Source organism: Harpia harpyja, chromosome 16, assembly GCF_026419915.1.
Source record: "Harpia harpyja isolate bHarHar1 chromosome 16, bHarHar1 primary haplotype, whole genome shotgun sequence".
In the NCBI taxonomy this organism is placed as follows: Eukaryota; Metazoa; Chordata; class Aves; order Accipitriformes; family Accipitridae; genus Harpia; species Harpia harpyja.
This window is the reverse complement of record NC_068955.1, coordinates 31,675,277-31,692,809: the sequence shown is the minus strand read 5'-3', so window position 1 is coordinate 31,692,809 and position 17,533 is coordinate 31,675,277. Positions and strand designations below refer to the sequence as shown.

Below are 17,533 nucleotides of genomic sequence, written 5' to 3'. Positions count from 1 at the left end.
TATTTTGATGTTGAGACTAACACAGAATCATAGATCTAATGAAAGACACCTTGCTGACTGTAAAAAATGAAGTAGTCACCAAAGAAGGCATTTGGAGGCACAATTTCATGTGTCAATGAAAAAAAAAAAAAAGTTTAGGAACTATTCCAGTATGCAAGACAACTCCTAGCCCAACAGAACACATTTACACACCCACACAAGGGAAGAAGCGTGTTTTCCATGGGAACAGCTGGTACACCTACTATTGCCGGAGGAAGGAGAAGAAACATGAGGATGAAAGACCAAACCAGTTCAGTGCCAGTCAAAGCTGTCACAGGGTGATAAGCTATAGCAGCTCTGGGTCTTTACCTGAGGAGCTACAATGAGATAAGAGACCCTAGCCCCTACCTTGCCAGCAGAAAACCACCAAATCAGCTAGGCGAGGAAGGAAAAGACCTGCTTGGTGCCATCCAAAAGTAACTGAAGCACTTTTATTTCTTCACTTACATTCCCTATAAACACCTGCACCTGTGTTAAACCTTAACATGACTTAAGTAGGATTCAAGGTTACAAGGTGTTCCCAGCCCAAGCTAGGGCTTATAACTTTATATATATATATGCAAAATTATATATATAAATATATATTAAAAATAGATTTTTAAAGAATGTCTTTGGGGTGAACACCAGGGTTTTTTTCTGAAGGTCTCACTTCTAGGTGCAGCTGGGCAAATATGCGATCATAGATTATGGAAGGTGTCACTGAAAACAACATTAGGCTCCTCTACACTTTGGAGAGAATTCTTATAAGAACTTAATACTTGGGCTAAAGAGTTGCTTCTGTGTTTTGCATTGTCTCACTAAAAATACCTGGTATGCAGTGAGGACTAACCACAAACCTTTTTAAATTTTTGAGGTAATTTCCTGGTTTACTTCTTGTTTCAAATTTGTGTAGTGGATGTCGATAACAGTCTATAGCACAGTTGTGATACTTTTTTGTGCTGTCAACATGCAATGGTAAGAACAAGTTAATAAGATATGAATGCATATGAGAAATATTAGCTTAAGACAGAAAGCAGAATTTGTATAAATGTCCTGTGTAAAAGACATCTTTACTTCAGGAATATTTGATTGCAAAGGTAAGGTGAATATAAATCTTGCGAATGGCCAGGTGTCATGTTTATTTGAACCAGAAATGCTTCCAGAAGAAATACATGTCCAATAGTAAATAAAGTCTATTTATCTGGACAGCTAATGCTGTGTAAAGCCAGCCAGCAAACGAACAAGTAAGCAAGCAAACCCATGTGCAATGTAACAGTCTAGATGACCACACCAACATCATTCTCCAGAGACTACCCTAATAGCTCTCCAAAGTACAATTTTTAGCTCCTTGTCTACTGATGATTTCTGACAAAACTTCGTATGCCTCTGGGATCTCATTACTCCTGATAGTCTTGTGCTTCTGCTGTGTGATTTACTTTAAATATTTCTGCTACAATTTCCCCATCTTGTGAGAGATAATTGTTCTTGTAGGTGCTCTTGGAAGTTGTTTTTGTGCAGAATGAGAAATGCAGATGGAGAGTCGGGCTGTTCTTTCCAGCCACCATAGGTTTCAGAATTGGCAGAGAGATGGATTGCTTTCACAACATCTAAGCAGCAACTTGCAGCTAAGACATTCTGATGAAACCACGTAAAGTGGTGAGAGGAGCAATAGCAGGTGAACTCTTGGAGACTAGCAAATATGAACTGTGTAAGTTTTCTGATATTGTTCCTTTGTTTTGCTCAAGCGCGACTGAAATCTTACCTTTGAAAATAGGCATTTCTGGTGAGTGACATTTGTGAGGTCCATTTTATGAATTAGAAAAAATTCAATTACAGATTTTTCAGCCTTTGTTCTAGTTGTTGTCTTATTTGCCTTTTTTCCCCAGTTATATGCCATTTCCAGAAAGACCTGTCAAAAGGATGCTGTCGGTGTTACAGAGAGGATTCGGGAGCCGATGACAGCACTGCCTATGTGCTCAGTCTTACATTGTCTGAGCCGTACACGTCAGGCAGCGATGGTCATGACACACACACTTTGGTCTGTCCCACCGTGCTTTCTCTCTGCTCGTGGAGGGGCATGGAGACAGCGATGGAGACACTAAAGAGCCTTTCCTCTGCTGCCCGAGTTGGGGAGTAGCCAGGAGCTGAGGCAGAGAGCTCAGGAGAAAGAACTGAGCGTCCTGTGATTGTCGGGTAGAATTCAGACCCCAAAGGGCTTGCTGATACCATAGACAAGGTTATTACACATTTGCCACCTCTATCTTCAAGTATAAATTGAACACTAGTGATACTTGTGTACTGTATGGGAATGCCACAAAGGTGAAATCATGGGTGTTTCTGAGAAAAGGAGGGTCACCAGTGGTGCATTCATTACCCCAGTGTCACTACAGGTGTATTTACGAGGTGTTCCACACTAAGTCCAGGACCTGGGTGAGGTATACAAACCCCTGCTAATGCACCATTAATGCAAGTTAGCTCCAGATTAGTTCATTCATGTACTGTAACGCTGGCCAGCTCTTTCTGTGACTGAACTTATTCAGGTCTGTCACAGTCAGAGAGATAATAAGGAGTAGTTCTGTTGCAATCCTTTAGAGGACTGAAGAGGAGTGTACAATCACTGCTCACGCAAGGACCTTCCTCAGGCCATGTTCAAAATGTTGAGACTTGAATTACAGCTGCACTGCCTCTTTCGGCCAACTTTTATTTCCAAACTAACATGGGGTAAAAGTGGGTCTTGAGGGGACTTGGTAATTAGTCTTCTTTTTTAAAAGAGGCAAAGGTGAGAACTAGGAATCTTGAGAGTATTATTTCTACCACCCTCCTCAAATAAATAATCTGAGCTTGTTATTATAGATGTCAATAATACATTCTGATTTGGATATCACCTGTTATTCCTTGAGGGAAGCATTGACTTTAAATGGAAACTGTCCCCAGAAGACAGCAAAGGACATATGCTTAATATTTAACATACCAGTGGTCAGTATGTATGTGTACTGATAATGTCCCACGTCTAATGCCATAGTTCGTGTCTCTTTTCTGTGCTTCAGGTCCTGTCTACATGGTGTCTATGGAGAACAAAAACAATGTGACGGAGTTCATCCTCCATGGACTGACACAAGATAAGACAGTAGCGAAAGTGTGCTTCTCATTATTCTTAGTCTTCTATGCCACTATAATTCTTGGAAACCTGCTTATCATCATTACTATACAGAGAAGTGAACAGCTGAACTCTCCCATGTACTTCTTCCTGAGCTACTTGTCTGTTGTAGACATCAGTTACTCTACTGTCACAGCTCCCAAACTCATTTATGACCTTCTTGTTGAGAAGAAGACCATCTCTTTTGTGGCCTGCATAGCTCAACTATTTGCAGGCCATTTCTTTGGGTGCACTGAGATCTTCCTTCTCACAGTGATGGCCTATGATCGTTGCGTTGCTATATGCAAGCCGCTTCATTACACAAGTACTGTTAACAAGCATGTCTGTGGCTGGCTGGTGGCAGCTTCTTGGGTGGGAGGCTTTGTACACTCAGTGGTGCAGACCCTGATGACTATTCAGCTGCCGTTTTGTGGGCCCAATGAGATCGACCACTATTTCTGTGATGTTCACCCTTTACTGAAGCTGGCCTGCACTGACACCTACATCATTGGTGTCAGTGTGGCTGCCAATAGTGGTGTGATTTCCCTGAGCTGTTTTGTTGTTCTTGTTGTGTCCTATGCTCTTATCTTGGTTTCTTTGAGGACACGTTCTTCCGAAGGGCGTCTCAAAGCACTCTATACATGTACTTCCCACATCACTGTTGTAGTTCTGTTCTTTGGGCCATGCATTTTCATCTATATGCGCCCTTCCACCACCTTCTCAGCAGACAAGATGGTCTCTGTGTTCTACACTGTTGTCACGCCTATGCTTAATCCCTTGATCTACACCCTCCGAAATGAAGAGGTGAAAAATGCCATGAAAAAGTTGTGGAGCAGAAAAGTGAAGAGGAGTGAGAAATGAAACAACACAGGGCATGTTTGTAAGATGATGTGAGCTTGAGAAACCATGGGGAGGGAAAGACAAGCACTCAGGAGAGACTTTCCAGTAATGTTGCTCTGTTTTTAGCACAGCTGTTCAGAATAGGGCTGACACTAACTTCACGATTTTATGTAACTTGTCGTCTTTGGAAACTGTCAGTTAAAAGGATGTGAGGTTATTGTCAGCTACCAAACCTGAGCATTGGGGGTGGTATTGTGACATGCACCTTCAGGCACCTCATAGCTGTATCTTGGTGACACAGACAGGGAGATTGAGTGCACCCTCAGCAAATTTGCTGATGACACCAAGCTGTGTGGTGTGGTCGACACGCTGGAGGGAAGGGATTCCATCCAGAGGGACCTTGTCAGGCTTGAGAGGTGGGACCATGAGAAAGAACCTCATGAAGTTCAACAAGGCCAAGCACAAGCTCCTGCACATTGGTTGGGGCAATTCCAAGCACAAATACAGGCTGGGCGGAGAATGGATTGAGAGCAGCCCCATGGAGAAGGACTTGGGGGTGTTGGTTGACGAGAAGCTCAACATGACCCAGAAATGTGCGCTTGCAGCCCAGAAAGCCAACCGTATCCTGGGCTGCATCCAAAGCAGTGTGACCAGCAGGTCGAGGGAGGTGATTCTCCCCCTCTACTCCGCTCTGGTGAGACCCCACCTGCAGTACTGCGTCCAACTCTGGGGCCCCCAACATAAAAAGGACATGGACCTGTTGGAGCGAGTCCAGAGAAGGGCCACAAAAATGATCAGAGGGCTGGAGCATCTCCTTTATGAAGACAGGCTGAGAGAGTTGGGGTTGTTCAGCCTGGATAAGAGAAGGTTCCAGGTAGACCTTATAGCAGCTTTCCAGTACCTAAAGGGGGCCTATAAGAAAGCCAGAGAGGGACTTTTTACAAGAGCGTGTAGTGATAGGACAAGGGGTAATGGCTTGAAACTGAAAGGGGCTAGATTTAGATGACTAGATGTAAGGAAGAAATTCTTCACTATGAGGGTGGTGAGGGACTGGCACAGGTTGCCTACAGAGATTGTGGATGCCCCATCCCTGGAAGTGTTCAAGGGCAGGTTGGATGGGGCTTGGAGCAACCTGGTCTAGTGGAAGGCGTCCCTGCCCATGGCAGGGGTTTGGAACTAGATGATGTTGAAGGCCCCTTCCAACCGAAACCATTCTATGATCCTATAATTCTATGATTCTATGATTTGTCTAGGTTTCTTTGGCATTGGGAGAAAAAACCAAGTATTTTGAGAGGTTGTTCTTTCCTACTAGCTCCTAAAAGCTTTGGAGAGTAGCATCTCCTTACATTTCTGCACAAAAGAGTGATGGTGGTAGCAAGCTTCCAAGAGTAAGCAAACCTTTCAGTACAGCACAGCATTGGCAGCTTTTATCTAATATATTTTGATGTGCTAACATGAGGTGTCTACAACTGAGCAAGCTGCTGAAGAAAGTCAGCAGCCTTTGGGCGGATGGGACTAATTTCCTGGTAAAATAGGAGGACCATGAGAGAAGTAGGAGATTATATTAGGTCTCTGCATGATAGGGAGAGACGGCAGATTGTACTGAAACACCAGCAAGTAAACAAACACCAATATGTAAACATTAAAAACGTTTTCCAGGCAGCACATCCTATTAGCTAGAGTGTGACCTTTCAGTCAGACAACCTGCAGCTACTCTGTAGCCCATTCAGCTGGGAAATGGTGGCCCAAGGTGTTTGCAAAATTGATTGTTGCCTGCTACTGGTAGCAATCATACCACTGGTGTTCCCTTTCTGCTTGTGATAAATGCTTTGTTATGAATACGACATTGTCATATGCTGAATCCATGAGTTAGCTATTAAAATGCTGGTACTATGTGCAAGTTTGGTCATCTGCTGATGCTGATAACAGGAGGGGAATCTGCTCTCCTTCCCCTGCCAGTGCGATTTCCAGTAATAATAATGACTATTATTACAGTTCAGTGTCAGTACCATGATTCAAAAATCTCACCAGGCTAACAGCTAAAAGCTTTCCTACAATGGTGAGTCTGAATGTTCCCATTTTTATGTATTTAGTCCTTTCTGGTGAATGTGCTATCTACTTCAGTTTTGTTCTCCCTCTTGCCCCTCGTTTCTCAAACACTCATAATCTAGGCTGTCCAGTGACAACAAATGTAAGACATGCAAATCAATGCCCAGGTCCAAAAAACTCTCCTCTACTAGAAACCTAAAATTATGGCTATTCTTGCTTGGATCAACTTAATTTAAAGGAACACTGCTGTCTAACACCTTTCCAAGACCTTGAGTTTATGTCGTAGGTGACCTTTATAATCTCTCAGGGCAGCAATCCAAGCATGGTTAAAGACCATAGACACTGACTGATCCACAGTCCAGTGGAATTATCAGGATAGTTTTCATAGCTTTATTTAGATACTGGATGAGATTTCATGTTTGGGCCAGTACTCTGGAACTATTACACTAGTATTGTGTAAGGGATAGATATCTCAGTGGAAATACAAGAATTAAATATTTCTCCATGCTGAAATACAACCAACTTCCTAGTTAAACACAGAAAACATTCCTCATCTTCTTAGTAACAACTTTATTGTTTGGTTGACATTTTCCTCAGCCGTTTCCAGTACAGAAACATAGAAATGCACGTAGAATCTCATGACTCTGGGCAATACTCTTCTACTGCAAATTGACTGACTGTGGTCAAGGCATGAATTTTCTAAAAACTTCTGTTGGCACTAATATTTTGGGAAGGGAGGCAGAGGAGCAGGATGTCCTTAAAATAGTTGACAACTCACACATTTGCCTCAAGGTAACTGGTGACACATGGAGATGAAATACAGCAATAAGTCCTTGTAACTTTATGATGGTAGTAAAATTAGAAGTAAAACATCACTACTTGGACAAAGAATTTTTATAATTTCTCCATATTTCCAGACAGAATAGGAAGAGAAAGAGGTAGCAATGACTGATGGAAGAGGAAGGGTTTATCTACCCTGCTGTTAGGGTGTAAAAACAGGTGTTTAGTCACCAAGATTTCCTTTTTAGATTTCCAGGTTCTTCCTCACTGGAAGAGGCTACTCCTTTCACCTCCTGTAGATGTAGGAGAAATGGCCATAAAATTCAGTAATCACATTTCTTCTTTTTCTAGATCACATGCTTTCAGAGACTAGTTTCCTGTCTTTAAAGTTCATGCCATGTGGTGGGTTTACCTTGGCTAGCTGCTGGATGCCCACCCAGCCCCTCTCTCACTCACTGTCTGCAACAGGACAGGGGGAGAAAATGAGATAAAAAAGCTTGTGGGTTGAGATAAAGATAGGGGGATCTTTTACCAATTAACATCACGGGCAGAACAATCAGTTCAAGCTGATTTGAACTTGAGCCATAGTTCTCGGTGGCATATCACCACTGACATCTTTGGTCTGCCCAGACCTTCCTTTGTCTTGGGGAATGAACATTCATATTAGTTTATATCTTATCCTGAGGTCAGGCACTGATCCAGTCTATCCCTGAGTGACTGCAGTTTCCCACCAATGCTACCTGTCCCAGCTCTGCAGCTTCTCTGATCTCAAGCAACATTTCCCGGTGCTTGACACTGTCTCAATGTGGGGATTGGTAGTAGAACGCTACATTTATGTTTTTATTACTAGAGACTTGTTTTTTCATACAAAGGGCTTCCGAGTGCTTAGAAGTGCGTGGTGTCTGATCCTCTCTTCATCCACCTTCGGGACTCCACGCACAGAAGGTCATTGAGCAAATTGGTGTGCTCTTGCACACCATGGGACCCAGCCACAAAAACTGTTTAATGAGGCCCTCGGGTAGCTGCTTGGAGTTTGGTGATGACACAGTTCTCACAGGTCCAACTCTACTAGCGGAAAACTATCTTTTGCCTATGTTTAGTACCCAGTATGTTACAGGAGTATTTATATGTTGTGCTGGGACGAGATGACTTGAGGGAGAAGAAAGATACGGGAAACACAGAGGTCAGTTCAGAAAGCCTTGGAGGTGTTGCCTCATTGGATCTGTCTGTCTGAATGATAGATGAAAAATGGAACATAGATACCATCACAGTAAAATTTGCCTGTAACCTGTCAGGAAAAGAAAAATTGCTTGAACACCTCCTGAAACAAATTTCTATGCAACAAGAAACTTAAGAGCAATGATATGGCAGTTACAAGCAGGAGGAAGAAGACTGGAACAATGCCTGACCTGTTGGATGAAGAACTTGAAACAGATTTGGAGTGAATGATTTAAAATGTTTTCAGACAACAGATGCTGTGGAGTTCAGACTTGAAAGTTCATGTTGTATCAACACTTAGTAACTGGGTACAGTAGTAACCATTTTTTCCTCTCCTTTGCTTATGTTCTTCGTATCAGCCATGGCATATTAAAGCACATGTGTGTGGTTGTGTTTGTTTATGTGAAAGGCAGAGAGAAATGCTTGGTAATCTGTTGAAAAATATACAGAAAAATTTAACTACTACTGTGATGTTTCGGTCATTTGGATCCTTCAAGGCAGCTTCATTTAATGTTGATTGCATCGTAGACATCTAGCATGGGGCAGGTATCTGCTCTCCATTTATACTCAAGGACAGTTGTACTATCTTCTATGGTATAAGTCATCTCACTGTCGTGTAATGATCTAAACAAGGTAAACCAACTCATGCCTTTATTCCTCTTTATTGACTATACAGGGAGCCAGAGCTGTTGTGCTCAAACTGTGATGCCTGTTCTGCAGGTCTCTGTCTAGTACAACATCAGGGATCGCTATAGGCAGTTGACCCTCTCTGCAGCTGTGCCAGCTCTGGAAGACTGCCGAGCTCTTGGGAGAGGCAGAGAGGAAAAAGTGGGATAATTTCTAAACTAGTGCTGTAATTTGCAGACATATATTCCTAATTATGCATGAAGCAAACCTGTTTGATGGGAAAGAAAAACAGGCTTTGAGAACTACCAGAAAGTGGTAGAGAATAGAGCAGGACCTGAGGAAAGTGCTCAGGTATTAACAAAAGGCAAGAGGCATATATGAAGAAGAGACACCGCTTTCTTAGTAGTAATCTCCTGCTTGCTGACTTATAAACTCCTAGGCAGAAATGAGCAGCTAAAGAATTTTCTGGTGTGATTGTAAATGAAAATGAGCATTCCTCTGCTGGTCACATTTTAATCTCCACAAGACAGTGAGTGTATTTGTCCACTGAAGAACTTTAAAAATTACTAAGAGCGACAAAGGAGTAGAAAACCTGTGCAGAATTTTGCAGCTTCTGCTATGTTAGAAAACACAATTTCTTCAGGAGAGCATGTTCTGTTAACAGCAGGCCTAAGAGAGCACTGAAGCTACTAAACAGCTGCTAGCTCAATGGAGAGGAATATCAGTGAAGAACCTCCCAGACCTGGTTTCTGTGCATGTATGTCTAGTTTCAGAGTGGACAAGCTAACTGGAGAGCCCTTTCATCAATTTAGAGGAATGCAATTAGGAGTAGAACATGGACCAGCTCATGGCTGAGCCATATATCGTAGACAAGATGCTTGAGCATGGCAAGTATTTGCTTCTATTGTGGCACTTTAAACTCCCAGCAGGTAAAAGGACAACATTTTTCCAGCATTCGTGGCTCTTATCTTGTGAGAGTAGGATGTGATTGTTCCCTGTCAGAATGGGAGCACACACTTTGTCACACCAGCTACAATGCAGAAAAATAGTGGTCAGAGTGACTTCAGGGGTGAGGGTCAGGGTGGAGGGGCCAGAAACCTGAAAAGGGAGTGGGAAGACGGGAGAAGAGAGGTGGACAGTGCTCTTTGCAAACACTGCTCACCATAATTTATGATGTGACACTGTGCTTTCTGTAGCAGGCAGAACAGCAGTAAATGCATCCTTTTCTCATCATCCATGAACCTTGGAGCTGTAGCACATCTCCTTCTCTTCCTGGTCAGCCTATGACTTCACCCCCACACCTGTGCTATGGGAGCCTGAGCTGAAGCGATGGCACTGGGAAACTTCTCCCAGGTGACCGAATTCATCCTCCTGGGGCTTTCTGATACAAGGGAGCTGCAAGTCCTCTTCTTTACCTTCTTCTTGCTGGCCTATGCCATGGTTCTGCTGGGGAACCTTCTCATCATTGTGACAGTCAGGACTGACCCCAAGCTGTCCTCACCCATGTACCTTCTCCTCTGCAATTTGTCCTTCATAGATATCTGCTGCACCTCTGTCATCTCTCCCAGGATGCTGGTGGACCTGCTCTCCCAGAGGAAGGCCATCGCGTTTGAAGACTGTATAGCCCAGCTGTTTTTTCTGCACTTTGTTGGGGCATCAGAGATGTTCCTCCTGACTGTGATGGCATATGACCGCTACACTGCCATCTGCAAGCCCCTGCGTTACACAGCCATCATGAGCCAGCAAGTGTGCTGGGTCCTGGTGTCTGCCTGCTGGGCAGGGGGCTTCGTCCATTCCACTGTCCAGACGCTGCTCATAGTCCAGCTCCCCTTCTGTGGCCCTAACACGATCGACAACTACTTCTGTGACGTGCCTCCTGTCATTCAGCTTGCCTGCACAGACATCTATGTCACTGAGTGGCTCATGGCTTCCAACAGCGGTTTAATATCCCTGGTTTGCTTCCTGGTGCTGGTCACATCTTACATGTTCATCCTGGTCACAATTAGGGTCCACTTCACTGAGGGGCACTGGAAGGTCCTCTCCACCTGTGCCTCCCATATGATGGTCGTCACCCTCTTCTTTGTACCCTGCATCTTCATCTACCTCCGTCCCTTTTCTACCTTCCCCTCCGATAAGCACATCTCTGTGATCTACACTGTCTTCTCCCCAGTGATGAACCCCCTCATCTATACCCTGAGGAATAGCGAGGTGAAGGCGTCCATGTGGAAATTGTGGAAGCGCTGCAGAGTCTTCTGAGACAAGCTGGGTTTGCGGCAAACCTGGAGATACTTTCCTACAGACTAATGGCAGATTGGGGCATGGGAACAGGGTTGGAATCCAACATGTATGGCGGTATCTGAAATCCAAAGGATGTTTAGTTCCAGTTAAGGAATTTACCTAACCTTGGTTTCTTCAGAGCCGTAGATTTCGTTGGTACTTTTACCTGTTTTGTGGGCTTTAGGTCCCCTTAGTCCACCTACAGATTTTTCACTGCTGCAGGACAGATGAGACATTTTAAAGATTTTTTACTATTCACATAGCTTTGCAATCATAATTGCAGTTTCTGATGACAGTTAGAACATCCTTCTCTGCACCCTCAAAGAGAAGTCAGGAGGACCAAACTCTCGAGTACAGAATGACAGCTTTATGCAGTGAGTGAATTAGAAGTTTTGCTTGGGCTGAGCTCAGATGTTTGGGATGAAATTCTGAGGGAAAAGGAATTATGCTGCGGAATATAGTAGAGTCTGTATAACAACCATTTGAGCACTGGATCTGCACGAGTGGGAAACATCGAGCAGCTTCTGAACATTGCTTAGAAAGAGTAAACCACCATTACACAACAGAACTTGCACTAATATTGTTACTGTTTATTAAGAAACATGGAGAAATTTTAAAGGTATGGATAATTCTTTTCCCTGAACTACAAATCAGAAAGATCTGAACAACTGTGGTCTTTGTCAGTGTCTTTCCCCCCCCCCCCGTTGTCTTGTCTTTGCTTTTTTATGTTTGTTTCCATGATGTTCCTCTGTTTCTCATAAAAATGGATGGACTCTTCCCATCACCACAGCCATTTCTCTGCCATGGCAAGTGATTACAACTTGTTCAAAAACATTTCATATCCCTTCTTAAGATATTACCTACTGTTACCACAAAAATGTGGTTAGAAAGGAGTTCTGGAGTGATTCCTCTTTTCACATTGTTGGTGAAAGAAAATAATTTCCTCTACTTCAGCTCCAAAACCATTAGGTGTGTGGAAAAGAAGACTCTGCTGTCCACAGCGACTGGCTTTAGGCCTTTTAGTTTTTAGACTGCTTCTTGGTTTTTGGACTGCTTCTTACAGGCATTTTCTGAATTATCTGAAATAACAGAGACAAAGTCAGTTTATATTTAAAACTGGGCTTAAATTTATCAAAACATCATTTCAGGACAATGTAGAACTAGAATATTACAGTCTAGGAATGCCAGAATAGTCTTATTCCAGTTTTGGTAACTGCCAGCCTTGTAAAAATAAAAAGCAGCTCCAAAAAGGCTTGCATCAGGTTAACAATGGAACTTCTATGTGTCTGTATAGACATCGGGAGATCAAAGGTCTGTAGGGAAATGTGGCAAGCAACCCAGTCCTTACCAGAGAGACTTACAAGCAGCTTCTGCTTGGGTCATACAAGAACTGCTGAAATGCACACCGAGGTTATTTCCCAATTCGGAAAGCAAGCAACTCTACTTGTGTTGAAATCCGCTGTTCTAGCAGAACAGAACAGTAGCTATGACAGAATGATTGGTCTTCTGTCATGAAGAAGAAACTGGAAGTGGGAAACGGGTCTTTCACCACTAATTTCTAAGACCTCAAGAACGCGTTTCATACTAACTGGTGTAACTGCTGAATTCCCTCCCACAAGAAACAAGAATTAGTTGGTTTTGATTGGGTTTTTTTTGACCTTAGTAGGTATTATATGTCAAAGACCTTTCTTACCTTAGCCCAGCAGGGTAACATGGCTATACCTGACACAACTAATATTTCAGGATACTTGAGAGACTAATGGGGTTATGCTTACATTCAGTCACTTGGATCCCCCAGTTTGAAGGACAAGGTGTGAGTTTTTACTTTCTACGCTTCAGCTGCCTGTGATGTAAGGTATGTGATCTCAGAAGTTATCAGCTTCACCGGTGTTGTTCGTCTGATCTTTATAGTTAACAAAGAAGATTTGTGGATCCTAGGGTATGAACATGTCTATTTTAAGAGAAGAGGAACAGTGCCCAAGAAGTGCTTTTTTTCGACCATGAAGGAAGCTTAGACTGATGAGATCAGATGGACTCACTTGTGGTGCAGATTTAGGTGAGATAAATCAATGTGCTTATCCATATTTGGAATAACTTGGGACGGCCTGTTGCTGAAGCTTATAGCTAGAATCACACTCAGCTATTTGAACAGAGTATGTCTTATATCTTGCTGTTACCACATTAATATATAATGCAATGGTATAGCGTTCAATACAATATAACACAAGATAATACATTATCAACAACTAGCAGCAGTAAAAATTAAGTATCACAAAGTCAAGCATCTACAAAATAGAAGGCCTTCAAATTATGAAGATATATATATATATAACTGGTAGTATTAAAAATAAATGTTGAAAGACCAAAAACTTCCAAACAGTTTCACTTGTGTGGGGTCATAATTTTCAAAGAAATAAATCCAGTACAAGAATTTTCTCCCTCTCTGACATGCTATTACTGTGCTTTGCCACCAGATGGCAGAGGCACCTACGCTAAGTGTCCCTAAACATACACTGATACTGGTGTTCACAGGTAAATTAAAGACGGTGGAGATTTTGTTGGTAGGATTTTCTTTAGACATATAAGGATGCGAATTTTTTTAACCTTTCAGAACATAGTCATAATTCTCTCATACAAGTGAATTATTAAAATCATACAAGGGACAATATATAAAGGAAGAAGTGACACAATCCAGCATTCTATCTGGGGAGATAGCAACAGTGTTTGGGGAAGAAGACTAAAGACAAGACAGTAGGATTTTGTTCTGTGATGTGTTTTTAATAACTGATATTTCCACCTTGCAGTAATTAAGTTTCTTTACTCCTTCAGCAAGCTTTATGAGGGTAGCAATAATATCACCAAATCCATCCGAAGTTCAGTGTCTGCCAACAGAACACCACAAGTTTCTTTGTGCTAGAATGACTTAGGATTGGATTCATCCCACCTAAATTAGGGCATCCCACTGAAGCATCTCATTCTGGAGCCTAGGTGATTCAAGGTCTCTCAATAGAGAAAAAGATACCTTTAAAGGGAAAAAAATGGAGAGGGTTGAGTGTGAAAAAGTTGGTGCCATCTGCCAGTAAGCATGTGCAAGTGTTGTCTGAGTCTGATCTAGTCCTCCAAGCTGCCTCCGTACTCAGTGGAGAGAGACAGTTCCTGGAAATGATTCATCCCATCCTCAGGAAGAATTACTCTTTGAAAATGCTGGTTTCTCTCTCTCTCATAAATATAGAGGAAGCCCGACTAAACAGGTCACTTACATACAGCTAAAGTCCAGTGAGGAAATCTTCCTGTATATGTATCCCAAGTATTTGACACGTCCAAGTATTTGAAACAGTCCATTATGGACACTTACCTCCCTGTCATGGTTTAACCCCAGCCAGTATCTAAGCACCACGCAGCAGCTCGCTCACTCCTCCCCCTCGCAGTGGGATGGGGGACAGAATCTGGAAAAAAAAGTAAAACATATAAAAAAACATATAAAAAAAGTAAAAATAAAACTCGTGGGTTGAGATAAAGACAGTTTAAAAGGACAGAAAAGGAGGGGATAATAATAGCAATAACAACAACAACAATAATAGAATATAATAATAATAATAGAATAAGCAAAACGGTACAATTGCTTACCACCCACTGACCGATGCCCAGCCAATCCCTGAGCTGCGGTGCCCCCCCGACCAACTCCCCCCAGTTTATATACTGGGCATGATGTAATATGGTACAGAATACCGCTTTGGATCCTTTGGGTCGGCTGTCCTTGCTGTGTCCCCTCCCAGTTTCTTGTGCACTCCCAGCCTCCGCTGGCAGGGCAGTTTGAAAAGCTAAAAAGTCCTTGACTTAGTGTAAACACTGCTTAGCAACAACTAAAACATCAGTGTGTTATCAACATTCTTCTCATCCTAAATCCAAAACACTATACCAGCTACTAAGAAGAAATTAACTTTATTCCAGCCAAAAGCAGGACACTCACGTACTGGTGTGGTGCGGACAACGGTGTTACGCCGTGGTACAAAACTGTGGGCTTGGAGGGTAAAGCAGGTGGATTTCCAGTGCAGGTATTTTTACGCATGTATTTGCCATTTCAAACGTGCCTTGTCCATGTCCGTTAAGCACAGTGCATCCCAAATACAGCTGGTTTACTGTGCACGTGAAGATTGTCAGAGCAACACATGGTGCTGCTTGGTTTGATATTTCAGAGCTGCAGCACATCTCCCAGGCTTAGCTGTGCAGCGGATCTGGAAACATCTGACTTATATAGTGTATGCAACATGTCTATACAACAAGCAGGATTCATCTCCCTGAAGTTAAGCTATTTAAATATTAGGTGACGTGATCTAACCTAGTTGTCTAGTCTCCCTTTATAACAGGGGAAAGAAACAGGCCCTCTCAGAAGATAAATAATCATATCCCTCTAACAAACTCATCTTAGGGGTCATAAATTGTCCTCTGGATCTGCTCGTATACAACCTGTCACTACAGAGAGAGCTGATAACCTAGTTACTGTTAGGTGAGATTTTTCGCATCCCACATCTCCTCCATCTTAGTTGCATCGAAACTCTTCGCTTGTGCTGCAGCCGTGATCTGAGATATTTTATCTGCCCAGGACACAGGGAAAGCTCTGGAAATGCTGTACAGAAAGAGCTGAGTGGCCACAGCACCAGCTACGTGTCTGTCTTTTGTAGCCATCACTGCAGCATCTAATTCCAATTTAAGACTCAGACAATGACAACACAGAAGACTACAGCAGTTTTCCTTTGCAGATTGTCCAGACTTTCAGCCTTGTCGCTCAGGAGCGCACAGACACCAGTCCATTTGTTATGTCCCCAGGATAGGTACGCGGGGGAGACTAGACTGAGAATAAACTTGTGCCTTGAGCCCAACCTTGTTTTCTGAGCAGGTGAATTGCTGCAAGGAAGTGGGAGGCTTTCCACTTTCTCTCTCTCTCCCCTGGTACAGCGCTGTCTTAAATTAGCCCTCACTCCCACATCAGTAGAAAGAAGAGGAAGATCAGAAGCGTTGATGAGTCATTGGTCCTCCCGGTCAAGACAGATTTCCAAATATCTCCCCATCTTTCTGCAAATGATATTTCTTTTTAATGGTGAATTCCTACTTCTGTAATCTTCCTTTGTATTAGAGAGAAATGTTGAAATATTAAAAGGTCCGCTGGGTCAATTACAGTAAATTTCAACTGAGAAAAATACAAATGTATGATTTTTATAATTTTGGATCATTTCAGTAATAAAAAGTTTTTATTAGACATTTCAGAATGTATATTATAGAAATCATACACAGTCATGTAATATTTAATAACACTATTTTAAATTAGATAAAACTAGACTGGAAAATAGGCATGAACCATGTTTTATCTTACCGAGGCAAATGCTTCAATGTTATAAGACACCACTCCCCAAACTTGTCTGGCATTTAGAAACTTCTTGACCTAAAATGTAATAATGGATCAAAGTCAAACTATGCCAGCTGACTAGCTAGGCAGCTGGCTTAAAAGAAGTAAAACCAGTTTAAAATATTCATGGATTAGGATCACTTAAGTCATTGGGAGAAACGCCTCATCTGGTGCAAAATGCTGTATCTAAATGGAGGACAAACAAGCAGATCTCCAGCTGATAGGAGTGAGTGTAGCTCCTGCAAAGACCACGTAGCCAAGGCGTAGGTTAGAGGAAATCACCCCATAACACACAGAGGCTGGTCACCCTGTGTTGGGGTAAATGTGCTGTATTCCACTGACATTTCCCAGCTCTGGTGAATCACCACCACCTCTGATAAAATCCCTGGGCTAAATAGTACTCTATTACAGTAAATTTTCCAGAACTTCTTGTGTTGTAGAGTATTAACACCTCCACTGAAGATACTGGGTAAAAACTTGTGTGGTAAAAATAACTTTTGCACCACTGAAGCCTATAAACCAAATCCTCAAAACAGCGTAAGCACAGTTATGGGAAGCAGGTGGAAAAGTCTTCAGCTGTTATAAATCAATGCAAGGCTAATCAGAGCCCATGGTCCAGTTTTTCAGCTGATGTTAATTTGGTTTGCTTCATTTGTTCAGCAGGTATAAATCAGGGGCATCCAGAGGTCAGAGTTGATATATGCTGTTGGACTAAGCTGATGTCTGAGGTAACCAGGAGCTGCCTTCAGAAAAAGGTTGGAGCTTCTGCTAGCAGAAGATTGCCAACAGAGTGTAAGTGTGTAATGTCACAGTGATGGCCCTTGGCTAAGTATTGCAAAGCTTGGGGGGGGCCTCTGTACCCTAGGAATGTTGCTGCAGCTGCTTGTGTACAGCTAGTGTAAACTGGCACTGGCTCTTTTGTCACCTAAGGGACTTATTTTCCTATTTGCAACGAGTCTATGTAACCGAAAAACCAGATAGCTCCTATTGTCATTCAGTCTCTCAAGAAGTCTGTGGGTTTTAGCAGCTTGTGTTAAGTTAAAACTTGCTTCAGCAGCTTTTGAATTGGGCTGAATGGCCCTGTGTGGTTTTTTTAGGTGACTGTAAGGAAACTAACAGACTGGGCAGCAGGATTAGAGGAGACTGGGATGGGAGACTGAGTCCTGCTCGGAGAGGCAGAAGGG

General features: G+C 42.6%; 2 protein-coding genes across 2 annotated transcripts; both read left to right on the top strand.

Annotated features, from left to right (window-relative positions):
• The first annotated feature begins 3,067 nt into the window (after window positions 1-3,067).
• Window positions 3,068-4,015, top strand: LOC128152686 (olfactory receptor 4S2-like). The gene has a single exon (XM_052811257.1). It carries the CDS (start codon window positions 3,077-3,079, stop codon window positions 4,013-4,015), a length of 939 nt encoding a protein of 312 aa, XP_052667217.1. The 5' UTR covers window positions 3,068-3,076.
• Window positions 4,016-9,976: 5,961 nt separating this feature from the next.
• LOC128152699 (olfactory receptor 4Q3-like) lies at window positions 9,977-10,924 on the top strand. Its single transcript, XM_052811281.1, has one exon. It carries the CDS (start codon window positions 9,998-10,000, stop codon window positions 10,922-10,924), a length of 927 nt encoding a protein of 308 aa, XP_052667241.1. The 5' UTR covers window positions 9,977-9,997.
• Window positions 10,925-17,533: the final 6,609 nt, after the last annotated feature.

Bases quoted from the DNA above. Each gene is read 5' to 3' on its own strand.
- LOC128152686 (XM_052811257.1), top strand. From the start codon at position 3,077: ATGGTGTCTATGGAGAACAAAAACAATGTGACGGAGTTCATCCTCCAT.
- LOC128152699 (XM_052811281.1), top strand. From the start codon at position 9,998: ATGGCACTGGGAAACTTCTCCCAGGTGACCGAATTCATCCTCCTGGGG.